The sequence below is a fragment of the Rhinatrema bivittatum genome, chromosome 9 (genome assembly GCF_901001135.1).
Source record: "Rhinatrema bivittatum chromosome 9, aRhiBiv1.1, whole genome shotgun sequence".
NCBI classification, from domain to species: domain Eukaryota; kingdom Metazoa; phylum Chordata; class Amphibia; order Gymnophiona; family Rhinatrematidae; genus Rhinatrema; species Rhinatrema bivittatum.
In genome coordinates, this window is record NC_042623.1 from 41,714,337 (window position 1) to 41,741,464 (window position 27,128).

A 27,128-nucleotide genomic window follows, 5' to 3' on the forward strand; every position below is an offset into this window, starting at 1 on the left:
GTATATGGAGCAGGGGATTCATCCTTGGCAAGCATCGGTGGCACAAATTTTAGCATTTCTACAGAGAGTCCTAAAGAAAGGTTTATCCTTTAGTTCCCTGAGAGTGCAGGTATCGGCCTTGGGCTGCCTGTGGGGCAAAGTTCATGGAACAACTCTGGCTGCGTATCCAGATGTGGTGCGTTTCCTTTGTGGGGAGAAGCATTTTCACACACACCCCCCCTCCCCCCGTTCGTAAATTGTGTCCTTCTTGGAGTCTTAACCTGGTTCTTAGGCCTATTTCAGAACCACCATTTGAACCTCTTAAGAGGGCCACCATAAAAGATCTGACTTTGAAGGTGGTTTTCTTAGTAGCGATTTGTTCAGCCAGAAGGGTGTCTGAGCTTCAAGCCCTGTCGTGTAGAGAACTCTTTTTGTAGATTTCGGATTCCGGGCTCTCTTTAAGGACAGTTCCATCTTTTCTGCCGAAGGTGTTTTTGGTGTTTCACTTAACCAGTGAACTTCCGGCCTTTACAAATCTGGAGATTGATATGCCTCAAGCTAAGGAATTGAGAAGTTTGGAAGTCAGAAGGGTATTTAGAAGTCACTAACAGTTTTTGGTTGTTGGATCAGCTTTTTGTGCTATAGAGTGGTGCAATAAAAGGGTCAAAAATCTTCAAAGGCCACAACAGCGCATTGGTTGAAGGAGACTATCGGTCCCGCTTAAATCTGTCATGTCCCAAAGGGGTTAAGGGCTCATTCTACTTGGTCCCAGGTGGCCTCCTGGGCAGAGTGCCAATTGGTTTTGCCACAAAAGATTTGTAGGACGGCTACATGGAAGCCCTTACATACCTTTGCCAGACACTACTGATTGGACGTCCAGGTTCTGGATGTCGGTAGTTTTGATGAAAGTGTGCTTCGAGTGGGACTCTCACCCCAGTTAGGGAAGCTTTGGTACATCCCAGGAGTCTGGACTGATCTGGGCACGTACAAGGAAAGGAAAATTGGTTCTTACCTGCTCATTTTCATTCCTGTAGAACCACAGACCAGTCCAGAGTCCCGCCCAGTGGGGAAGAGGAGTTTTTGGAAGATTTTCTGAAAACATTCTGAAGTATGGCACTGGTTTCTCATTAGTCTTTGCAAGAAAGGTTCCAAATTTGGTTATAATTCTCAATTATGAGGTTTTCTCTTTCCTCTGCTCGTTCTGGGAATATTATAAAGTTGATTTAATAAGACGTTTTGTTAAATATTTTATGCTTGTGTACTGAGTAATACTGAGGAGCTGCAGGTGGCACACTGGGTTAAGAGGCAGTGCCTGTGAAACTTTCACTGTCTCCATCTGCTGGAAGGGAGGCAAAATACAGGAGTCTGGACTGATCTGTGGTACTACAGGAACGAAAATTAGCAGGCAAGAACCAATTTTCCTATCTTCAGGATCAAAGAGGTTCAATAGTAATTCCTTATTTTTGTGGAACAGTTCTTGTAGATCCAAGGAATATGCAGGGATGGTAACCTGAAAACTGGTGCATGGACACAATGTGCACGCATTTGTCGGCAAGTATGCACATATCCGGGTGGCTTTTAAAATATGCTTGGCGCGCACCAATCCAACATATTCGCTCATCCCCTAATTGATATGCATGTCAGGATTTTAAAATTCACTTTCTAGTGCTTAAGCTGCAAATATGCATAAAATTGTTTCTGCTCCAGGTCATATTCTTATTGAAGCTCTTTAACCCTTAGATCCCCATTCAGTAAAAATCTTGGAATGGAAACCTGGAGCAAAATCTCTATTTTCCCTTACACATTCGTTTTTATTTGTTTTCATTTTTTAGTGCACAGTATTTTGCTTTAGTGTGCATGAAATCAAAGCAATGCACACTAAATCAAAATAGTTCACTCTAATAAAAAATGAACATTAAACAAAAATGAATAAAAACTTAAACTAACTGCAAAAGAAAACAGAATTTTCTGATTGTACATCCTTACTCATCAGCCAGTCTCCTAAATGACGAATGTTATATGCTATATTTTAGAACTTCAAATTGGAGAGACCAGTCCACCTTTGTCCCACTTCTTCATTAAAGTGGAGAGAGCAATACCTGGCTTCTTTTGAAAAATAATTCTTTCTATCTTCAATGCATTCTTTTCTGCTTCAATGGCAGGGGGAAAGGGGGAATTGGATTCATACAGCAACCAATGAGGGCTCCGAATTTTACAATGTGGGAAACTGGTAAACATGGGGGTAGCGGGGAACCGGATGCAAACAGCAACCAACGAGGGTCCTGACTTTTTCTGTCTGTGAAAGTGATAAGCATAGGGGTAACCTACACAGTGCAGCAGGTGCTGCCATAGGCTTGCTGGGTAGACTGGATGGACCATTTGGTTCATTTTTGCCGTCATTTCTATGTTACTATGTTCAATAAAAGGGATGGAAGTTGTCTCCACTTGCTAACCTCCCTAGAGGCAATGATTCTGCGTACACTGAAGACAGAGCTTCTCCCTTAGGGCCAGATTTTAAGAGGTACGCCCGATTTTATAACATGCGCACGCAGTCACGCGCATGTTATAAAATCCGGGGTCGGCGTGCGCAAAGGGTTGCACACTTGTGCACCTTGCGCATGCCGAGCCCTAGGGGAGCCCCGATGGCTTTCCCTGTTCCCTCCGAGACCGCTCTGAAATCGAAGAGGCCTCGGAGGGAACTTTCCTTCTGCCCCCCCCCACCTTCCCCTCCCTTCCCCTACCTAACCCGCCCCCCCAGCCCTACCTAAAACCCCCCCATACCTTTGTTTTGCAAGTTGCGCCTGCCTACATAGGCCTCTGGCTACGCCCCCGCCCTGCCCCATTTTTCAAGCCCTAGGGCTTGCGCGCGTCGCCAGGCCTATGCAAAACAGGCTCAGCGCGCGTAGGGCTTTTAAAATCTGCCCCTTAATGAAGCCAACTTGGCCCTGTCTTATTAGCAGTGGTATCACCCATGCCAGCCTATTGGCCATAATTTTCGCCAACAATTTTACATCTAGGTTTAAAAGAGAAAGTGGCCTGTATGAGCCAGAAGACATAGAATCCCAACCAGGTTTTGGGATCATTGTACTAAGGGTCTAATTAGCCAATTAATTGAGCTAAGGCAATTACTATTTCACACATACTGATTCTAAATGAATCTTATTGTTCCAATTTTGTACATTACTGTGACACAAGAAACATGGAATTAATTTATACCCTTTTTATTGCATAAGGAAAGACTGGTTTCAATTAAACAAGCGTATCATGGTAAGAACTTGTAATACTCTATTATATTTGGGATTCACAAACCTTTTCTCAGCACTGTATTCCACTAAAAGTATCCATACTTTGGAATTGTGGAGTAGAACAATCAGACTGTACAGTTGCTGCCTAAAATAGTAATTTAAAATGTATAATTGCAAAATAAGCCTTTAATTCATAGTTGAGCAAGCAATATTTATGATTTGGTTGTATGAAAATAAGTCATAGGATAGGCTGAGTGACAATCTGAGTGCAAAGCAAGAGTTCAGTACATTTAAAAAACCCCTCTAATTTAGAGTATTTCAATGCTGGTATTGCTGTATTCATGGGTCAAAGGCAGACAACTCTGCATACAGGAAAATTCAAGTTGCCAAGCCTAATATTTGAAAACTTTAAGCTTTTAAATAGGGGCATCAGGACCTGGTGTGTGTTCCATTCTACTTGGTGTCTGCATCAGAGGAAATGCAGCTGTGGGTTCTGGGAACTCTCCACATGCTTGTCAATGTACATGTTTGGAACAGCTCGACATCCAGATGTTCTGGAACACACCATAGAGAACTTCTTTGTCTAATGTTTACGTCCCTATTGCTATCTACTGTAAAGTAGTTCACCACAGGGGTTCAGTGGCGTTCCTAATTACACTCCGTGTTCTGAGAACTCACGTGAGGACAAAGAAAATAAGATGCCACTGGGCAATGAACTGACTCTGAGGTCTGTGTTGCAGCCTGCCTGCTGTCTGCTTGATGTCTGGCACAGGTGATTTGACATCTAGTTATTTATTTAAATTTTTATATTATGCTTTTTGCCACTTCACAGCGTACCTCCCCCCCGTGGGGGTAGGTTTTTCTCTAGTTTTGTACCTGAGACAACAACAGAGGGTGAAGTGAATCGCGCAAGGTCGCACGGAGCGGCAGCGGGATTTGATTAGTCCTAAACCCGAGTATACATGATTTATTCTCCTGGAGTCCCCTCACTGATGAGTACCACTAAGCTATGGTGGTGTTCAGTGGAACGTGGATGTGGCTTGTGTTCCCTTTAATTGTTTTCCCCAGTGTGTGGAATGAGTTTAGTTTGGGTACACATCTTTCAGAACTATGGGGGTAGCCTAAGAAAGCCGTAAAGCATAAGCATATGTTATACCGATTTTCAAGGTAAACGTACCCGCGTGTGCTCTCTGTGAAAATGATCCCACCAAACTACATGCAACATAATTACAGCTGCTAATCTGTGCACAAGAAATTTTCTGGCAAACTTATGCACATACTTTGGAAAATCCAAAAGTGTGAGCCTAAGTGCAAACCCCTTCCCCACCTCCACCCCTGGGACCAGCTTTGCTCAGTCTAGGTAAATTTACATGTGAAGAGACACTACACGCCTAGGCTTACCCAAATATCGGGCAAGCAATTAGGCCATTTCTGCAGGGAAAGCACTGTTTTCCCTGCAGAAATGCCTTTGAAAATGGCCCTCCCTGTGTACAGTATTGCTCTCAGTAAAATGCATGCCTCATTCGCAATTTCAAAAATACATTTTGATACAACAGCATTAATTAGCTTTTTTATGCTGCCTGCATTAACTTATTTTTTCAATTTTAATTGTTTCCTTTAAAAGATTGTTTCCCAGCTTTTGATCTATGCCTTTCCCATCCACCGCTCTCTTTCCCTCTTTCTCCCTCCTCTTGGCTCTGTACCTCTCCTTACATTCTCCCTTTGCTCTCCCTCGATCCCTGCTCTGACTTTCCTTCTGTACGCTTATCTCTCTCTCCACACCCTCTCTGCCCTTTCTGCTTTTTCTCTTCCTCTTCCCCTTCCCTGCTTTTGGTCTTTCTCCTTTCTTTCTCCTTCTCTGCTCTACATCTCTGGCCCTCCCCCCCTCCATCCCTTACTGCTCTCCCCCTCCGCCTGCCCTGCTCAGCACTGCAAATTTATTACCAGCGTGAGCTGTCCATGTGCGCACTGGGAATGCAGCCCACAACCCTCGGCCACATTTCCCCAGTGCAGACGCCAAGTGAGTTGAAACACATGTCAGGTCTTTGTGCCACAAATTCTCCAGCCCTTGCTTAAGTGTTAATGGTTTCAGAGCTTTAACTTTGGCAATCTGGAATTTCCTGTGTTCTGGGATTTTCTGTCTCTTTATTCCAGTTCCTCAAACAGAGTCATATCAGCACAGGAAACGATTAGTGTGCCCCCTTTAGCTTACTTATTACCACGGCTTTTGATTTCTGATTGTTCCCAATACTGTTGCCACTTGCCACGTTCCAATGCTTTGGGCCACCTGAACTGTCTATTCACAGGTCGGGACCTGCAATGGGCCAATCTGAAAATTCAGTGAACTGCAGGTCACTTGTCTCCACTCCTGAGCAGTGATTGCGATTCTTTTGGGTGATTCCTACAGTGGAAAGATCACTATTCTCTTCTTTGCGAAGAGAATAGTGATCTCTCCTGAGAGAAGGATGGAAGAATTCCAACCAGGACTGTATCCTCTCCTCTTCCACGGCAGGGTGGGAAGAGGAAGTCCACCATATCAAATAAAATGTGAATCAAACCACACCAGTAATTCGAGGTTTGCATTTCTTGCAATTTTTGGGATGTGGATTATATCTGGATTGTAGTAATTCAATAGTCCTTGGTTTTTTTTAAGCAGGCCCATGTCTTCAATAGGCATTGTCTTACAAGGCTTGGGGCTAGTCCTAACAAAACAAAGATTATATTTTACTGTTTAAAGTGACATCGTTTTTGCACAGCTCAGAAAAGTGAAAAAAAAAAACCAAACCCTGAACCTTTCATCTACAGGGTAACATTTCAAATCTGACACAGGACAGCAGTGACCAAAAGTCAGCAAAATGAGTAGGTGGCTTCATAGCGAAAAGGTTCTCACATCAATTAAACCAACATCATTCATAGTACTCCAGCTGCTTCTTTTAGCAGATGGGTCAATAAGTAAACATGAAAAAGTCAACTGTCTTCTGTTCCCAGAGTTAATTTTCCCAGGAAAACGTACCCACGCAGAGGGTGTGGCGAAATTTGTGTTATAACTACCTGTTCTACACCCAGCTTGCATAAATGGAGAACAGCAGTTACCTATACCATTAATCCAGCACATTTCACTCATATCAGTTTTCTATTTCTTAACCCGTAAAATCTTCCAACAACACAGTTTTCCCTAAAAAAAAAAAAAATTAATAATGTTTTTCTTTGATCAGCTGCCTTTTCAGGACTCATGAATTTACAGGAGCTGGATCTATCTAACAACAACCTGCAAAACTTTGAATATGGAGTATTGGAAGATCTGTACTTTTTAAAAAAACTGTGGCTTAGGGACAACCCTTGGAGATGCGACTATCACATTCACTACTTGTTCTACTGGCTAAAGCACCACTACAGCGTCACCTACAACGGGCTGGAATGCAGAACACCAGAGGAGTACAAAGGATGGTATGTCGGAAGATATGTTCGAAGTTATTATGAAGAGTGTCCAAAGGACAAGCTGCCAGCACATGCGGACCAGGACGTGGAAGAAGATGAAAAAGAACGGCAGCAAGAACATGCAAGGCAAATTCAGACTGTTAAACAACACCATAGCGTCATGCTCACTTTGTTAAGTTAAGCCTTTTTTTTTACTCTTACTGTTAAGTATCTGAGCCTTGCGTACTAAGTATTTTTTTTCCATAGACACAAAAAATGGAAGAAAGCATTTTCTACATCAGGCTCATTAATGTTTGGACGTATTTGCATTGTTTATCCAGAAAGGGACAACCGCATAAGCAAACTTTTTCTACGTCAGCTGAAAATGCAATACAAATTGTTACACAATTTTCTTTATAAATTGTTTTACTGCTAATCTTCTACCCCTGGATCATTCTTAAAATGTCGGTGAGTATGTATATTTGTATACAGCACAGAAGTACACACTTAGAATGAGGAACTGATAGGTATTTATGTATATCACATATGCATATCTTTTCATGAATTAGAAGAATCGCTCTTTACTGAATGAACACCCCTCAATGAAAGGTGCAAATACTACTCAGGAATCCTTGAAAAAAAAAAAAAAGAATCCAACCTATCCTTCCTCCTTTCCCCAAGCTAAGACAGAACCAGCTACACTGCAAATAAATAACATCAATGAGTTAGCACTGGAGCTCATCATATCCACAATCTTATTGATTGCTTTTCAAACCAAGATCTCTGCACACAATCTGATTTGCAAAGCATGAACAAAATTTTTAGACATGTTCATAGCAAAACAAAATGTATATAAAAAATGCACATTAAAAAACAATAATTTATGAAAGTGGCCTTAAAACATCTTGCAGGCGTTTGTTCTTAGGCCTGTTTTGCACCTTTGATGTGATCCCATTTTTTTTTTTTGCAAACTAATCTTATGCTGTCCTTGTCATCCCAGCAAAGATCAGCATTATATATACTTATGAGGCTAAATGTTCTGGAAACCTCAGCCAAAGATACAAAAAAAAAAAAAAATCCTTCTTAAGAGAAGAATACTTCTTATTCCTAGTACAATGACCGACAGTTATAAGCTGCATCCATTTAAGATGCAACAAACCTATCCTAGATAAAAGTGGCTTTCTTTACAGTTAAGAAAAAAAAACCGATATGCATTAATCTTAGGCTAGTGTTTTCCTTATGTCTGGGTCCATTATCTGCTGCCTGGAAGGTCCAATCACAACTGATTTTTTTTTACACATGAGAGACTGAACACCTATTGTACATCTGTAATAAGCATCAAAGATTTAATGATGGTTAGTCTGAATTCCAAATCACAGGGTCTGATTTAGTCTATGTCCATTAGACTCCTTAAAGTCTGTGCATTTTGGACTTTTCCTTAGTATGCATTCATACGCCAAGCAAAGCCAAGCTCAGGAAATCCACTCAACCCAGTATGGGACTGGGAGCATGTACAAAGAGAGTTACTGCATATAGGAAATAACTCACCTCCTTTAAAAAGAGGAATTCAGATTATAGATCAGTAATGTAATAACTAAGCCACTTGATAACCCGCTCTCGGACGCTCAGTGCAGCCCCGGCTCACAATTGCTTCAAGCCCTTTTCAGCTTTCAATAACGGACATTTGTTTCTGAGCTCGCGTTCAGTATGCCCTCTAAACCTCCCCATTTACACACTGTAAGCTATTGCCCTTTCTGTGAATTGGATTTAACATCTTGCTTGATGACATCATTCTGACCAACAAACAGTTTTGGTGCCTTTCGAAGAGAAACCTGATATTTGCTCAGTCTGGACTTCTCCCTCCTAATGCAGCCTTGCGAAACATGGGCCCGTGTCGGGGGACTGAATTTTCAAGTATACTATTGAGCAATTGGAGTACTGAATTTTCAAATATACTATTGAGCAATTGGGGTACTGAATTTTCAAATGGACTATTGAGCAATTGTTCAACCAGTATATTGCTGGGGATTTGTTTTGAGTAAATTAAAATCTGGGTTTCAATCAGGATCTCTGATTAAAAGAATATTGTTTCTCCTGTCTATGGTGAGAGGCATCTAACCTTGAAATTATTGAAATTTTCTTGTCTATATGCAACCAGATTGAACATTAATACAACGCACACCTATATTTTTTGTTTACTTCATTTGTGTGTATTCTGCGCATCGATCCACCATTTATTTATAGATCCATGAGTTTACGTGTTTCTTTAACCAATGAGATTACACTATCTAAGTCACTTTATAAACATCAGTAGCTAGTTGCTGTTCGTATGTATATTTAATCTGCTACTATAAATACTGTAAAGTTTGTAGGCCTTTGTACAGTTTACATTTTGTACCTATATTTGTTTTTAATAAATCATACCTGCACTTCAGAAAAGAGAAAATGAAATCATTTGTAATGTAATATTTTATAACAGTGGGTGAGAAGTATAGCATGGTATTTATGCAAAACTGCTCCTTACTCCAGTACTGCATGGAAAATTTGGACCCAGAGAGGCCTTTAGAATTCTACTCTGAGATGGCAAAGCTCAAAGGAATTGGTGAGATGATGATCCTATGACCCCATAGCAGGGAAGCTGTCAGCTTGCATTGTACCAGCAGCACCTAAAGACTAAAGGGCGAATTTTACAAGCCCTATGCGTGGCCAATTCAGGATTGGCCACGCATAGGGCTTGTAAAATTCGCCTCATGGCCTCATGGCCATTCGCCTCATTCGCCTCATGGCCATTCGCCTCATTCGCCTCATGGCCATTCGCCTCATTCGCCTCATTCGCCTCATGGCCCGTGCACAGCCGCGTGACGCGGCTGTGCACGGGCCATGAGGATTTTAAGACACCCACAGACATGCACGTATCTCCTGGTAAGTGCACTGTGAAGGATTTCTTAAAAAGGGGTGGGGCGGGGCATGGGCGGGGTAGGACAGCGCCATCAATGCCCAAGCGCGCGCCAGGATCCGAGGACATCCGAGGACATCGTAACCTGCTGCTGCTGCTGCTACGGACTGCAGGTAAGTATAAAAACAAAAACATCTAGGGTAGTCAGGGGTGAACTGTTAGGGAACTGGGAAATGGGGCTATCGCGTCGCTGCATGTACCTACTAAAATTCCCCCCCCCCCCACTTTATGCTATTGAGATGGGATTTGCGCACACATGTGCATGTCAATGTAAATTTGTGCGTGCACGTGTAGCCAATTTTATAACATGCGCACATAAACGAGCGCATGTTATAAAATCTGCGCGTCCATGTCTGCGCACCAGTAAATGCGCACACATGCGCGACTCTTAAAATCTACCTTTAAAGAAATCTTCTACACATCAAATCCTTTTTAAGAAGAGCAGCCTGGAGATATAGAAGCCTATTCACTAAACAAAGTTAAGTGCACAGCTTGTTTAGAGGTGTAAAGTTTTGAATCAAGGATGGCATTAATGTAAATTTTTGTGTAACATGATCTGCACGGAATTTAAATAGCATAACTGAGCATATTAATCAGCTCATTTAAATTTTAGCACAAAAAAATCAGCATTCATGGGAAAAAACATGTAAAAGTAAATAGAAACTCAGTGTGCATTGATGCCTCTTTAATGTAAATATTCCTGCATTAGTATTAATGCTCTTTAGTAAATAGGCCCTATAATAAGATGAATATAACTTGTTATAACAGAAGACTGGTAAACAATGTCAGAATACTATGAACTCTATAACTTCTGGTGCTGCACAGCCCCTTTTTTTTTGTGTGGGAATAGTCGGTCTAATGAATACTATATAGTAATGACTACTTTCCCGTCTTAACGAAACTTGGAACGCTAGAGATCTTGACCATCATAATAGGCATCATTGTGTTATGCTTCTCAGCAATTTTTTCACTCTGCCTTATTTATAATCATAGGTCAGTGTTATCACCTTGAATAATTTTTTTATATTTTTCTGTGCTTCATCACCCATGATATTAAAATATGTATTAACTCCTGAACTTATGTTATACGTCCATGCTCTATGAGAACTTTAACTTATCTTATATTCCAATTCTCATGGTGTTGCGATCTTCATGTTCATTCCAAACTCTCTGTTAAATGCTGTTGAATTCCTTGCCCATGTATTACGATCTCCTTGCCCGACACAGTGCTGTGTTTCGGACTGAATAATGTCCTTTCTCAAGGGCTTTTTTTATATCTTCAACATGGTTTCTCTCAGACTTAATGCACTGGTTCTTGCTTAGTGCATACCTCTCCAGTCTAATTTTTTTTCTATTTATTTATTTAAAATAAATAGAAATAGCTTCTTCAAACTTCAGGTGCTAAAAAGACTCAAACCGCTTCTACACTTTCAGGACTTCAGATCAGTACTCCAGGCCATTATATTTTCCAAATTAGACTATTGCAATTCTATTCTACTAGGTCTTCCCGCCTCTTCCACCAGACCTCTTCAGATGCTTCAAAACTCGGCCGCTAGAATCTTAACAAATTCCAATAGAAAAGACCACATCACATCCATCCTCAAAAATTTGCACTGGCTCCCTGTAAGCTTTACAATCTTACACAAGTGTCTCACTATCATTCACAAAACCATTTACAACTGGACCCCTATCGATATCCAATACCCACTCACACTTCACACCTCTTCAAGACCCATCAGAGAAGCCTACAGGGGATTGCTAAATCCCCCCCCCCCCCCAGCCAAATCCACAATCCAATCAGCCACCAAAGAACGAGCCTTCTCGACAGCGGCGCCAACCATCTGGAATGCTATGCCCCCTGACCTCAGACAAGAACCCTGTCTACTGACATTTCAACAAGCCTTCCCTTAATCTGGGACCTCCTCAGCCACAGTCACACTCCAGAGCCCCCTAGTCAATGCACCCCACTACCGTTATTATAACTGATTTTTTGTTTAGTTCCGAGTTACCTCTGCCACTGGCTCCTCCTCCTCCCAGTTTGAGTACCCCTGTTTTGTTGTAACTTTCCGCTATTCTAGTGTTTATGTTAACGTTATTTCCCCCTTGTTCTTTGTAAACCGATACGATATGATCTGTATCATGAATGTCGGTATAAAAAAGCACTAAATAAATAAAATAAATAAAAGAGCAAGCTCCAATAATTATATCTACTGCAGAGTGGAAAAACTACCTGCTTGGCCCAAGAGTTTCATGCAACTCAGCACTATAACCTTTGTCATAATATGTAAATTATTTCTTGAAATAGTTTGTTGTTGAATGCTCCGTAGAACTGGTTGAATGCTCCTTAGAACTGGTTGATCCAAAGAAGGACAATTTTACCCGGGTAAGTGAACTGCTGGTTGAAAATTGGCCTCTCCTTTGCAAGTAAGAGGACTTGTGCTAAATCTACCCATGTTGCAAAGAGGCAGAGCAGGAAGAAGGTGGAGCTGGCAGATAATGCACGGAGGATTTAATTTTGAATCTTTGCTCATGATTTATGATGTAGACTTTGCAGCTGAGTCCTTGTTTTGCAACCCTTGAACTTGCTTTGCTAGGAGGTTCAGCTTAAAACATAAAATGAAATCTAAATAAATATCCTCTTGCAGTAGGCTCCAATACGTGAACTAAAATGAGAGTTGGGTAATTTTGACAATCCTAGTGAGGGTGATATCTATTGTGCTATAACAAAACGAAACATTTGCAATTTTGTTTGTCATTTAGGGTGGGAAATTAAAATAATTAAACAAGAAATATTGTGATTTCCCATCATTTAATAATGAGAGCACATCCCTAAATTTTAATCAGTTGTGAAGAAATTGATTTTTGCTTGCAGCAGATACTTCTTTGCTGCAGTGACAGTGGCAGTGTGTTTAACACAAAAAACGTATATGTGGAAGCCAACATACTTTAAAAAGGAAAAATTCAAGAGGCCATTTCAAAGTTTTTGATCAATCACCTTTGAATATTTCCAGCTGTTTGACAAAAAGTTGAAAATCAAAAGATTACTGTATCTTTTGGTGACCGAACATGCATACAAGTGAAACATGGGACCAATGGGATGACCATAAATCTAAACAGTAACTTTTAAACTAGAGTGTGGGCGCACATGTGCACATGTTCATTGGCCCGCACCCAGGGACGTGGCCATTTTATTACAAATGAGCATATATAGGCACATATTATAAAACAGCACATATACATGCAATTTTAAGTGGACACGAACCTGTGCGCACAAATGCTGCTGCTACCACGCAAGTGGGGGAATTTTAATAGCCATGCGTGCCGATGCCATTGGTCATTTTCCCAGTTCACTCAGTTAAGGGATAGAACTTCCAAACCTCCCTAGTTTAATAGCCTCCCTTGCCCCTGTTAGCCCTGAGCTTTAAAGCCCTGCTGATTTGCCTTATAGTATTTCATTTTGCTACTTACACGTCATCCGTAGCAGAAATAAAATTATGCAGCAGGGGAACCCGCCGTGCGCATAAGTCTTTACGCACAAATTTCATAGTTAAATCCTGGAATGCCCGTGCCCTGCCCACGCCCCGGCCTTTTTTTTTTATTTTGATTTGTGCGCGCAGCAGCAGCAAGTATGTGTGTATCCGGCCGGCTTTTAAAATCTGCTCAGCGCATGCTGGCTCAACGTATTTGTACATCCACTAATTTCAGCATGCATCAGGCTTTTAAACTTTACCTTAATATGCATAAAAGTGATGACATGTACTGATCCAATTATAACACATAGTAAAAATATCTTTAAAACTGTAACCTAAGGCAAAGAAAGCCTGGGAAAAAGAGGATACGAATTGGCTATGGTAAGGCTATGCTTTGTAACACCGAGTAAACAGAAGTGCAAATTAATGATTATAGTCAGTGTAACACAGACATGAAGTTCTAAAAGAAATCTGCCAAGGAAACTGGATGAAATTTACATAGTATGACAGGTTATGATATATATGACAGGTTATGATATATATTGGCTCTGCTTGGCTTTAACATGCCAAAATCAGTTATTGCTAAAAAAAAAAAAAAAAGTCTAATTACAAAATAACTTGAAAACTGGAACTGCCAAAAACAAAGAGCCGGATTTTAAAAGGGTTACGTGCATAAGGTACGCGAGTAACCCTTTTAAAAACGCCCCTGTGCACGCCGAGCCTATTTTGATAAGCTCGGCGGCGCGCACAAGCCCCGGGACATGCGTAAGTCCCGGGGCTTGCAAAAAGGGGCGGTCTGGGGCGTGGCCAGGGGGCGTGGTGTCATCTCAGGGGCGTGTGGGCAGTCCGGGGGCGTGGCCGAGTGCCCCGACACAGCGGCCTGTGTCGGGGCCTGCCGCGCCAGCAGACAGCCGGCGCACGTAAGTTACTACTGTCCAGAGGCAGGCGCAACTTTTCGAATAAAGGTAGGGGGGGTTTAGATAGGGCCGGGGGGGTGGGTTAGGTAGGGGAAGGGAGGGGAAGGTGCAGGGGGGTGGAAGGAAAGTTCCCTCTGAGGCCGCTCCAATTTCGGAACAGCCTCGGAGGTAACAGGCAGCGCGCGCAGGGCTCGGCGCGCGCAAGGTGCACAAATGTGTACCCCCTTGCGCGCACCGACCCCGGATTTTATAAAATCCAGCGTACTTTTCTTTGTGCCTGGTGTGTGAACAAAAGTACGCATGCGCGTAGATTTATAAATCTACTCCAAAGTTTCCATTTATTTATTTTTTTAATTTAATTTCCAAGGTGGCATGAAATCTCACTATTGATCACTTAGGTAGAACATAAGAATATAAAATATACCATACTGGGTCAGACCAAGGGTCCATCAAGCCCAGCATCCTGTTTCCAACAGTGGCCAATCCAATTTACAAGTTCTTAGCAAGTACCCAAACATCAAATAGATCCCAAGCTACTATTCCTTATTGATTAATAGTACCTCTCCTCTAGGAACTTATCCACATTTTTTTTAAACCCAGTTATATAGAAACACAGAAATATAGAAATGACGGCAGAAGAAGACCAATAGGTCCATCCAGTCTGCCCAGCAAGACTAGGGGGGGTTTAGATAGGGCCGGGGGGGGGGGGGGGGGGGTTAGGTAGGGGAAGGGAGGGGAAGGTGCAGGGGGGTGGAAGGAAAGTTCTCTCCGAGGCCGCTCCGACTAAAAGCTCAGTCAGTCAAAAAAGTTAACCTTGGTTTCAGGGACAGTCTTAAAGAGATGGGAGTAAGGTGATTGCCCCTACCCCTTTGTTTAATGGGACCCCATGCTTGCCATTTTGGATGCAAAAATATTGGATTGGGTCACTGATTCATGTATGTGTGTAGAAGGCGCTGACAGGACGCATGGCCTCCTTCTCAGACATGTTCCCCTCTCCCTGAGAAGAGGCTCCATGATGATGCATTTGTACCTAGCTCCCTAACCTCCATAGGGCCTGCCCTGTTTGCTTCTATAACATCTGGGAAGATCCTGAGCAAGCTCAGTTGACTATTATTGAGATCAATGATCATGGTTATTGTTTTGACAATGATGTTTGCATACTGTATTATAAGCTGTTTAAACTGGCTATAAGCCATCACTAAAATTTTGAGTAATGAGCAAGAGTAAATAAGAAAATAATGATTTCCCTGTTGTATATGACATTGCAAGAGCTGGGACTGAAGTCTCCATATAGACAAGAGTGTCATGGCCCCTGCTCGCGGGTTCCCCGCGAGCAGGCACTGCTCACCGTTTGCTGTCTTCACCCGACGCGGCACGGACGCCACTGACGTCGGGCCTTGCCGTGCGGCTGGAGCCGCGGACTTAAGTTTCCTCCTGCGGCCCGGAGGCCGCCCTGCCTGCTCTGTCTTCACCGCGGCCAGAGCCACGGACTTCCTACCATCTTGGTGGCTGGGAGCCGCCGCCGGCGGCACGTGATCTTCGCAGCACAGAGGCCGCATCCCCGGGCTCGAGTAGCGGCTGGAGCCACCCCTGGGGCCTCCTGCAGCGGCTGGAGCTGCTGCCGTCATCGAGGCCTGCTTCTCATTCCAATATCATCATGTTGTTGGCTTTGGGAGCTTGCAGGCCTGGCAGAGGGTAAGCCCGTCAGCCATGCTGGAACACGCCGTCAACCCTCGGTTCGGTCCTGGATCCGTCTGGGGTCGGGCTGAGGCCCAAGGGCACACTAAACACCCCATTATGTAACAGAATGCAAGGCCTTTCGAGGCCGGCTATCTGACAGAATGCAAGGCCATGTGCCCGACAGTGGTGCTCTGCCGATGGATCCACCTTGTTCCAGAGCTTGTTTGTTCCTGGACTGGTTATGGGACAGAAAATGTTTTTTCAGGATATTTTTAACCAACCTGCTGGAGGCGCCAGCTTTGCCATTGCCACGACCTGCTGGAGGCGCCAGCTGTCTGGATTTCTTTTTGTAACAACCTGCAGGAGGCGCCTGCATCCAGACTTTTTTGTCATGTTGGCCAGTTTGGGGTCTTTACAACCTGCAGGAGGCGCCTGCACCCCTACTGGTGTTGCTGGCTTTGCTTGCCCACCCTGGGTTCCCTCCCCCAGGTCTTCTTGGTGTTTCTTGGTGCTTCTTGTTTGGTCTTTGTTGTTGCTTGTTTGTCCTGTTTTCTGTTTGTTCATTGTTTGTTTTGTTTTCCGCTTGTTGCTTCCCGGTTGAGTGTTTCCCGACTCCTCGCTCCTGTGTTTCGTTCCCTCGTTCTCCTTCCCTCGCTTTTAGCTCTCTCGCGACTCGCTCTTTCACTTTCCTCTCTCTTGCTCCTTGCTTGCTCGCTCTCCGCTCCCTTGCTCTTTGCTCTCTGCTCCCTTGCTCTCCGTTCCCTTGCTCCCTCTTTTGTGTTTTTTGTATTGTCGGTCGCACGGTCACTGTTCGCGCGGTCACCGTTCGCGCAGTCTCCGTTCGCTTGGTCACCGTTCGCTCGGTCTCGTGTTCGCTCGGTCACCGCTCGTTCGGTCTCGTGTTCCCTCGGTCTCGTCTTCTGTCGGTCTCGTGCTCTTTGGTCTCTCGTCGTTGTCTTCTTGTGTTCTGTGTTTCTACTGTCCTTGCTCTGTTTCATGCTGTCCCTGGATATACCAGCTTCCATTTTTTGGACCCTCGAATACCTCCATCCGGTATGGACTGATACCCTTTTCCTTGGATTGTTGAGAGGAGGTTTGAGGAGGGGGTCTTTGAGGAGGGGGTACTGTCATGGCCCCTGCCCACGGGTTCCCCACGAGCAGGCACTGCTCACCGTTTGCTGTCTTCACCCGACACGGCACAGACGCCGCCGATGTCGGGCCTTGCCGTGCGGCTGGAACCGCGGACTTAAGTTTCCTCCTGCGGCCCAGAGGCCACCCTGCCCGCTCTGTCTTCACCGCTGCCGGAGCCACAGACATCCTACCATCTTTGCGGCTGGGAGCCGCCGCCGGTGGCACGTGATCTTCGCGCGCGGAGGCCGCATCCCCGGGCTCAAGTAGCGGCTGGAGCTGCCCTCGGGGCCTTCTGCAGCGGCTGGAGCCGCTGCCGTCATCGAGGCCTGCTTCTCAGGCCAGCCCTGCCTCCTGCGTCGAGGACGTCGGTGCAGGCCACTGTCCGTGGTCCTGCACAAGTTTCCTGCTTCCCTCTAGGCGCACGGCCTCGCCTCTTCACAGAATTTAAAGGTCCAGCCACAAGAAGTGTGGCTGACCCCACCTAAGATTGGATTTCCTGCTCCAGCCCTATAAAGGGCTGCTCCGTTACTTCAGTCTTCGCCTTGCTTCGGAGTTACTTCACTCTGGAGGCTCCTGCCTGCCAGAGCTCCATCAGGTCTTCTTCATGGAGCTCCTCTTCGTTTTGTCTCTTCATGTCACGTCATGTTCGTGCCTGAGGTCCTTGTCCAGGTGTCCTGGTGACTCGTCTTGATCTTCTACTTCCTGATGTCCCAGGTTCTTTGATGTTCTGCCCTTCTTGGTGTTTGCTTCAGCGCTCCTGAGCCTTTTGGTCCTGTCAGGTCGTGCTCTCTCGGATGACATCTTTCCCGAGCGTGGAGAAGCCTACAGGTGGACTGGTGTCCTGTGCTCCTGAGCCGTCATGTCCTGCCAGACTTTGCGGAGCTCCGGATGACTTATGGCTCCGTTGTCGAAGTTCTACCTCGGCTGGATTCTTCCCTGCGCTCGTCCCGTTCTCAGCGTGGTCCGTGACCAGCCTCCTCGGGCTGTGTAGGGCACGCAGTGGGACAGGGTGGTCCGCGACCAGTCCCGCGGGTGGACTGTGAAAGGCGCCCTGAGAGACAGTGCCAATGTCCTTCCGCCCAGCTTCTTGTCTCGTCTGGACTTTGTCAAGTTCTTCGTCTCGTCCTGGATGCCATTGCATCAATCTTGGTATCATGTCAACGTCTTGTTACTGATGTCGTCGCATCGACCCATGTCCGGGATGCCATTGCATCGACCATTGGTCCGTGATGTCTTCGCATCAGCCTTAGTGTCTTGTCTTCAGCTACCTTGGTGTCATGTCTTGTGCCAGCCCTCGTTTCTGATGCTGTCCGCATCAGCCTTGGTGTCATGCCTTCGTCTGCGATGCCGTTGCATCGACCCTGGTGTCATGTCTTCGTGTCAAGGCCCGTCTGCCCTCGAACTCAGGCCAGGCCTGCTGCTCCATGCCGATCTAAGCGGCAGGTCCGAAAGGGCTCGGAATGGTCGGAGGACCATTCACATTCCAACATCATCATGTTGTTGGCTTTGGGAGCCTGCAGGCTTGGCAGAGGGTAAGCCCTTCAACCATGCTGGAACACGCCATCAACCCTCGGTTCAGTCCTGGATCCGTCTGGAGTCGGGCTGAGGCCTAAGGGCACACTAAACACCCGTTACGTAACAGAATGCAAGGCCTTTCGAGGCCGGCTACCTGACAGAGAGAAAGAGAAATAGAATATTACTGTTTGTATTCCCCTGACCCCTGTCCCAAAATAAAAATGTGTGCTCTATTGGAGATCCCATGAATTTTTTCCCTGACTTCTTTTTTAAATAAATAAAGAGCTATTAATGTAAGAATCTGCTTTTCAGAGACAGAACAATAAAATGACTGCAGACTATGATAACTATATATGACTATTTTTGTTTTAAATTGGCTACACTACTGATGCTAATTTCCAAGCAGGTCATATGGCAGAAAAAAAAAGATATCAAATCCACTGAACTTAAATGGACACCAAGTCTTTCTCTAGTCTACTTCAGGAAAGTGTTCCTTTGGGAAGTACTGGCACACCGAGCAGTCTGAAAGAAGCCACTTTGAATACAATCATCTCACAATTTTCTCGAATACTGTACTGCTTGCCATTTTTTCCATGTTATGGGTTTAATTAGTAAGTATTTACACATATTCCATGCTATGTTATCCTACAGATACTTGGTGGCTTCCACAAAATCCTGATGATTAAATAACATATTCACAAATCTATGGAGCACAGGTACACAGTAAAGCATGCCTCCAGACATAGCACTGCATGTTAAAAATGACATTCACGTATACTGGAATAAATTTGAGAACTGCACAAAGTGGCGGCTAGGTAAATCAAACTACTGTTGGAATCCATGAAAGAGTATAAAAGTAAAAGAAGAAAATAAAGCGAAAGAAGAACAATAAAACTTACTGATACGTTTAAAGCTAGGCCAACAAAGAGACGAACAGCATCGAAAGTTTACACGGATCACGTAGGGACGGCATTTCTGCAAAATATTCACCACTGTTTTGTCCTGGATCTTCTGCCTCACGGCAGAGAAATCGATCTAAAGACATGAACAAATGCATGCAGGTTATCCACAGGGTAATAAGTACGCTGTTCTTATATGCAAGTAGAGTACAGATGTAAGCGTTTCCTTGTACTATATTTCTTTTTCCCAGAATGTGACCAGACATTAAGTAGTGTCTGCAATGATGCAGTAGACAAGGGCCAATAGGCAGTGTGGCTGGGCCAAGAAGGCCTTATTGGCTGAAAACTCTAGGCTCTAGGTTTTTAGTGCCAATGGCCACCCTGATTTGTCATCTGGAGGAAGTGGCAATCTTGGAACTTTTGTGGGGAGAGGGAGGAAAGGAATAATGCATATCGGCATTCTCTCTTCCACACACATCCCCCACACAAATTCACACTCTCTCGCTGTCTCCCCACCATCACTTTTCCCCTCTTCAGGGTTGATCCCAGCATTCTTCCTCTTCTTTCCTCCCTGATCCCAGCACTCTCTCCCATCCCCTTCAGGTCACAGCCCCCTGACTTCTGTACTCTCCCTCTATCCTCAGTTGAGCCCCAAGTCCTGGAATCACAGCTGCAAACTGAGTTGCGTCTTTTGCAGAATCTCTCCTGTTTCTCCTCAAATACTGCCTGCACAGTCTGTTCCAGGTTCACCCCTCACTTCCTCTTCCCTGCAGGCTTATTGAGAAGGGAGCATGGCTGAAGCAATAAACAGACAGGTCTGGGGCTTTCTAGTGTTCCTCTGGAGACCCAACAATTAATACAATTTCCCTGAGTCTCCGGGTAAAACTCCAGAGACTCAGTTTCTTTAGTGTGTTTTTATTGTATTGAGTTTGTCTGTAATTCTTGATGTTGATTTTATATTATGTGTAGCACTGATTGGTGCAATTGTAAACCACCTCCTATGTTGTCTCCATTGAGGTCCAAAGAGGAAACATAGAGGATTTACTTTATTTTACTTTATTTTACTTTGCTACAAAATCTTTCTTTCCTCGCTTGAAGATTGTCTTATCTTCTTGAATAGTACTTTCAAAGGCAGGCTTTTGTTACCTGATAACCAGTAGTCAACATGTGAATGTCAAGGTTGTTAGCATGTCCAGGTGCTAGATTCCTTAACAAACTACAAGAAAGGGAAGTTTGCAAGTCTCATAAAATTCCAGAGGGTGCCAAGTTTTGTGTCAGTGATATAATTAAGAGTTTCTGCTTGCAGAGCAGCTGTATTTAAGGGCTAGGCAATTAATCAGTCACGACTTATGATGGGAGATTCATGGGATCAGGCTGACTGACACAGGTAAACATCTGGATAGGTAAAACTTGATAGGCCCTTTGTTACATCTAGCAAAAAATGTATATGTGTGTCTGTGTAGTGTAATTTATGATTAAAGCCAGGCACCGCATGAAAGAAACATTTTCAGGAGAAAGCTCAAGACTCAGCAAGAACTCAACGTGTCTGGGCACACCAGGGGTTCCTCTCTCCCTGCACTGCTTCTCAATTCTTTATTAATCTTAACATCCCCCTTCTCCCTTTGCTGTTTCCACCTTCATGTCTAGTTTTCAATACACAGGGAAATCTTCTGCCCCAGCTGTCCATAGTGTGTGTACTTTCCTCGGAGGAGCAAGCTGTAGCCCTGAGGAAAAGGTTAGGGCAGGCCAAGTAAAGTATGAACAGAAATTTCATTTTTAAATCCCCTCATGATTTTACCCCATGTACTTTGCACCTGCAAGGTATGCAGATGTAGACTCCCTGTGGCACCATCCTGCTGTGGGATTTTCAAAGGGAAACTCCCTGGGGAGTTTCCTTTTGAAAACTGGGCTACACGCCCATGTGCAAGCACTGTGGGGATTATGAAAATCGCCCTTCCTAAATAAAAACTGTAGGAAAAATACACAAATGTGAACCAGATGAAAAATGAGCATTTTAATGAAAAAATATATTGGAAATTTTTGGCTAGAGAAACCTTTGACCCCTGTGTACTGTGATAAGGTTGCTCATAGAGCAGAGATAGGCTAAGGCTCCTGGGATTCCTCTTTCCCTTACTGTGATTGGACACTTTAAGAGCTATATCAGGGTTTTAAGCAGAAAGTCCAGAATGACTCTCTGTCAGGGTCAGCCCTTTCTGGATCTCGATATGGGGATCTGGTTGGAAGGAAGACCTGTGCTTTGCTCTCCAAGCCACTAGAGGAAACTGATGTATTCTGTGTCATTTCAAATGGAAAATAAAAATAATGAAATAACAAATATGATTTTCCTGTTGTTTAATAATGAGAGCACATTCCTAGTTTTTAACTGGTGAGCATGTGCAGCAAATGCATCTTTGACAGAGTGTCAATGGAAGCATGTGTAACAAATATACAGTCCGATACAGTAAAGTGCGGCCGCGGTTACCCTGCTTCTAACCCGCTTTCTACTCACAATTTGGCCGTGTTAGCCCAACCCGCGATTCACTATCCCTTTTAACCCATCCTTACCGCTTCTTTAAATCAACGGGTACCCCTTTCCGCCCGCGGCATGTATATGAGATGTAAACGATCGGATTAGCTATTCCCCCCCATTCAGTAACGCACGCCCCGACTATCGCCTTTTTAACCTGCAGTTTAGCCACGCGTTTAACCTGCTAATTTACTGCCTACCCCTACCCCTGCGTTAGAGGCAGGGGTAATGGTAGAATGCAAACTTTCCCCCAAAAGAAAACCTAAAAACCTAAAATCCCCTCCTCCCGAAGCGACTGGACATGTAAAATATGTGAATAAGTGTAACCAACTTACTTTTTGTTTCTTTTTCAGCCTTCTCTGCCGTCCTCCGGAGGGAGCAGCCGGTGGGGGCAGCCGGCAGCGAAAGCGGCTTCCAGCAGCCCCCGCCGGCGAAGACGGACGAACGCACGCCCGTAGTGCACGGGCGCTCAAGCCAGCGAAAGCACATGGCTTGAGCACCTGTGCACTACGGGCTTGCGTTCGTCCGTCTTCGCCGGCGGGGGCTGCTGGAAGCCGCTTTCGCTGCCGGCTGCCCCCACCGGCTGCTCCCTCCGGAGGACGGCAGAGAAGGCTGAAAGGGCTGAAAAAGAAACAAAAAGTAAGTTGGTTACACTTATTCACATATTTTACATGTCCAGTCGCTTCGGGAGGAGGGGATTTTAGGTTTTTAGGTTTTCTTTGGTTAAAGTTGGGATCCACTTCCTGGTGCCTGTCATTTCAAATGTCATTTGAAATGACAGGTACCAGTGCACCCAGGATACTGTATAGGCGCTGTATAAAGCGCCTATACAGTAAAATGGATTGCGCTTCATGGACGCATGTTGGACGCAGCTTGAATTTGCATGCGATTTTAATACAGTATCGAGCCGTAGGTGAGCCGGACTGTGCATGCGGCAAACGCGGGTGCGCCCGGCACTAACGCAGCTCTTCCTACCGCTCCTTACTGTATCGGCCTGATAAACAGTAACAGGGAGCTGCAGCTTGGCAGGCCAGAAACTCTCCAGCAGCTGAAACAAGGAGCTGCACCTGTAGCTTGACATACTGGAAACTAGGTAAGGCAAAATGGAAACTAGGCAGGATTGCAACCGAAGTGAGGGAGGGGGCAAGGCTAAGACAAGGCAATTGGAAGAAGACAAGACAGACTAGTAACCATGCAAAACAACAGGAGCACAGTAAGGTAGATTGGAAACCAGGCAAGGCAACTGGAACAAAGCCAGGTAAACTAGGAAAGAAGGCAAGAGTTTCACCACAGCAGGGGTACGCTCACTTGCATAAGAGAGCTGGGGTAGCCTTCTAGTGCTGTGAACAGCTTCCTGTTCTTGGCAACCCCTTTTAGCTTGGCTTCGGCCAATCCCCTTACCTCGAGGGCCGTGTTGCTTTTGTTTCAATGCACTCATTCCAAGGGCAGAGCAACTTGAACAGAGAAAGGTACTTGAAACTGCAAGAACAATTCTGCAATGGAAAGTTCAGTAGCAAGGAGCTCCCAAGCAGAGATCTATATGAATACTGCTCCTGATTCTGGCCTGTTTATTTGACACACCTACCCGGGAACCATGACAGCCCACGGGACGCAGCTTAACACAGTTTAAAATGACGCCACTATTTTATAATTTTAGGTCATCTTACATACACTACTCCACAGAGAGCTTGTCTGAGTTAGAATCTTCCAGGATCGGCAAACTTGAGCACACCTGGCCAGGTCAACAATATTGATATAGCTGAAGATCTAGGTTAAAAATAAACAGAAATATTTGTAGTCAAAAAAAAGGTGCAAAGGAAAACAAAAAGTCTAATAAGCAAAGAAGCAGACCAAGTCAAAGTATTTCAGTGCCCCTCTCCCCGATCTGGGGCCTCCAGAATATGCAATACCTGGACAGGGCTTTTCTTTACATGACAATTTTATGCAAACTAGAGACTAGTAATTCAAAAAGAACCTAAAATTGTAAGGGGAAAGAATAAAGCAGAGTTGCTTACCTGTAACAGATGTTTTCTGAGGACAGCAGGATGCCAGTCCTCACAAATGGGTGACATCATACAAAGGAGCCCAGCATGGAAAACTTATGTCAGAGTTTCTAGAATATTGACTGAGCTTCTCTGAACATGCATTATACCAAGCGTCCACATGGGGTTCCTTCAGTTTAATAACAGAATTATAAGAAAAACCTACAAACTAGAGACCCAATTTCCTGGGGAGGAGGGCAGTCCTCACCATGAGTGTATCCCTAGCTACAGGCAGCCCTCCATCAAAAAAGTGGGAACAATAGGTGCCAATGGGCACCAAAAATAATGTTTTTGTTGGCAACAAGTCTTTTTTGAATATGCATATAGCCTATGTGGGGGTCTGCCTGAACAAAAACAATGGGCCCTAGGTGGGAACAGAGTTTGGTTCTAAACTTCAAACGTGACAGACTGGCCAAACCTGATGTCACGTTGGCCACCCCTGTCCATACAGTAACGTGATGAGAATGACTGGATGGAACTCCTCATTGCAGCTTTGCAGATCTCCTACATAGGGACTGCTCGCAACTGGGTCACCAACACTGGTATGGCTCAAACAGAGTGAGACTTAACACGACCCACTAGATGCAATCCTGCCTGGGCATAACAGAAGAAGATGCAGTCTGCTAGCCAAATGGATACTGCCCATTTGGCAACGTCGATTCTCAGCCTGTTCTGGTCAAAAGAAACAAAAAGCAGGTGGACTGTCTATGGGATTATGTCCGCTCCACACAGAAGGTTAAGGTAGAAGGTTAAGCTCTTTTGCAGTCTAAACTGTGCAGGGCTTGTTCACCTTAGTGAGCATGAGGACTGGGAAAAAATGTTGGTATGATTATTGACTGGTTAAGATGTAAGTCCGTCACCACCTTAGGCAGGAACATTCGGGCAGGTTTTAAATCATGGGCGCACGTAAATCCTGGGATTTACGCGCTTGGCCGGGCCTTACACACACCAGGCCAATTTTCAAACGGGCCCAGCCACGCGCATAAACCCCGGTATGTGAATACGTGCCAGGCCCAGCAAAAGGGGCGGTCCAAGGGGCAGGGAGGGGCGGGGCTGGAGGCAGCCGGTACAGCGGCTATTTGCTGCTGTGCCGGGGAAGCGTGCGCTGGCACTGTGCCGGCATGCACAACTTGCTACTGCTCCTGTTGAGGAGCAAAAGGTAAAAAAAAAAAATCTGGGGTAGATAGGATAGGGGGCAGGAAGGGGAAGGGAGGTTAGGTAGGGGGTAGGGAAGTTTCCTCTCAGTCCGCTCCTTAATTGGAGCGAACTGGGAGGCCCTTATTTTACAGATACAAAATCCCAGTTAGCCCTAACAACAAGAAGGTAAGCACTAAGCAGTGGGTTTCTACTACAAAAAAAGAAATGTGCAGAAAATGCAATTTATCTTTACAGCTGTACATTTTAGTAAATGTAAACTCCATATCTGTAAATTTGGGAAAAGTGTTACAATCAAGAGAACTGTTTTACATAATCCTGCAAGCATACAACTAAAACAAGCTAAGATGGAGAAAGAAAAACTAACAAAGACCATGGGAAGATTTATTCCTTGAAGTCTTCTTCCAAGATCTAATCTAATCTACCTTTCTACAGTGCAAAAGGTTCCAGCTTTGTTCCAGCCAGTCCAGCAGATGCAGCCAGCCCAACAGCCCAGTAGGGGGCGCCTGTCCACAGCCAGTCTGCTCAGAAGTGGGCGCATGTCCGCAGCCAGTCTGCCCAGGAGAGGGCATCCGTCCACAGTCAGTCCATAGCCAGTCAGCCTTGCAAGAAGTGCTTACTCTGGCAAATAACTTCTCAGCCAAACCTCGCCTTGCTATGACCCCCGAGGAAAATGGGACCCAGAAGGAGAGGGTCATTCCAGCAGCACCATTCATAATGATAGGAAGGGTTAAGCAGAGGATGTTCGTATGTCTCACTCTGAATGTCAAAGTGGCCCCTAACCCCTACACTCCTACCTAAACCCCACCTCGAGTAACTATGTGGGCCTCATATAGAGGTATAAATACCTACCTAGTATGAGGGCATTATGGCTAGTCTCTCTCTGTCTCTCTGCTTAACACATGCAAAAACACCATACAGCACTTTGATAAATTACCCCCTTAGTCAGGTAACTTAAACTTATCTGGATAACTCAAAGTTATCTGAGAATATTCAGCAGCACTACTGTGTCACTGAATATTCCAGCTAATTTAACCAAACATGTTTATCCAGCTAACTTTTCTGAATATCTACCTTTACGTGTTTTGTGTGACAGAACATAATAAAGTAGCTATGGAGGCTACTTTAACTGGGCATGATGGATCTTTAGTCTGACCCAGTATGGCAATTTTATGTTTTTATGTTGTTCAGAAATTTGTAAGTATAGAGCCCCAAATGCAACAGCAGATAAGGGTCATTCCAGCAGCACCATTCATAATGATAGGAAGGGTTAAGCAGAGGATGCTTCAAACACTTTAATAATATCGCCTGAAAAATAAAATCAGAATAGCAAAGAATCTTAATGATACCAGCTGAAACTTTCTACTGCCCCCTTCTTCCCACCAAACCTTTGTTAGTTGTAATCTTTATAGTGAAAGTAATATTTTAGGTAGCATCAGTCTACAAATAACTGTTTGCAGTTAACTTGATACAAATTAGATATAATAAATATACCATGTTAGCTTCTTTAACAATGTATAGCTTTCCTGTATAAAAGGCCCTTATTTTACAGATACAAAATCCCAGTTACCCTAACAACAAGAAAGTAAGCACTAAGCAGTGGGTTTCTACTAAAAAAAAAGTAATATGCAGAAAATGCAATTTATCTTTACAGCTGTACATTTTAGTAAATGTAAACTCCATATCTGTAAATTTTGGAAAAGTGTTACAATCAAGAGAGCTGTTTTACATAATCCTGCAAGCATACAAATAAAACAAGCTAAGATGGAGAAAGAAAAACTAACAAAGACCATGGGAAGATTTATTCCTTGAAGTCTTCTTCCAAGATCTAATCTAATCTACCTTTCTACAGTGCAAAAGGTTCCAGCCAGCCCAACAGCCCAGTAGGGGGCGCCTGTCCACAGCCAGTCTGCTCAGAAGGGGGCGCATGTCCGCAGCCAGTCTGCCCAGGAGAGGGCATCCGTCCACAGTCAGTCCACAGCCAGTCAGCCTTGCAAGAAGTGCCTACTCTGGCAAATAACTTCTCAGCCAAACCTCGCCTTGCTATGACCCCCGTGGAAAATGGGACCCAGAAGAAGAGGGTCAATGGGGGGCTACTGTTGCAGTTCCAGCTGCTATGCAGCCTCCCCTCCACCACGGGACCCCAGTGAGTATACTCTACAGGCTGGCCAAACTCCGCCTTCCTGTCTGCACCA

General features: G+C 44.6%; 2 protein-coding genes across 3 annotated transcripts in view; one reads left to right on the top strand and one right to left on the bottom strand.

The window, feature by feature from the left end:
- The window catches only part of LRRC17 (leucine rich repeat containing 17), a 55,727-nt gene extending 47,954 nt beyond the window's left edge, over positions 1-7,773 (top strand). The window contains exon 4 of the mRNA XM_029617149.1: positions 6,440-7,773. Coding sequence (XP_029473009.1) covers positions 6,440-6,843 — 404 coding nt within the window. The 3' untranslated portion in view covers positions 6,844-7,773. The remainder of the gene's footprint in view (positions 1-6,439) is intronic.
- Positions 1-27,128, bottom strand: part of FBXL13 (F-box and leucine rich repeat protein 13) — a 310,049-nt gene that overhangs the window by 204,150 nt on the left and 78,771 nt on the right. For both annotated transcript variants that reach the window (XM_029617147.1, XM_029617148.1), the window contains exons 8-9: positions 23,408-23,503; positions 19,210-19,345 (exon numbers count right to left, since the gene is read on the bottom strand). In XM_029617147.1, the coding sequence (XP_029473007.1) occupies positions 19,210-19,345; positions 23,408-23,503 (232 nt within the window). The remainder of the gene's footprint in view (positions 1-19,209; positions 19,346-23,407; positions 23,504-27,128) is intronic.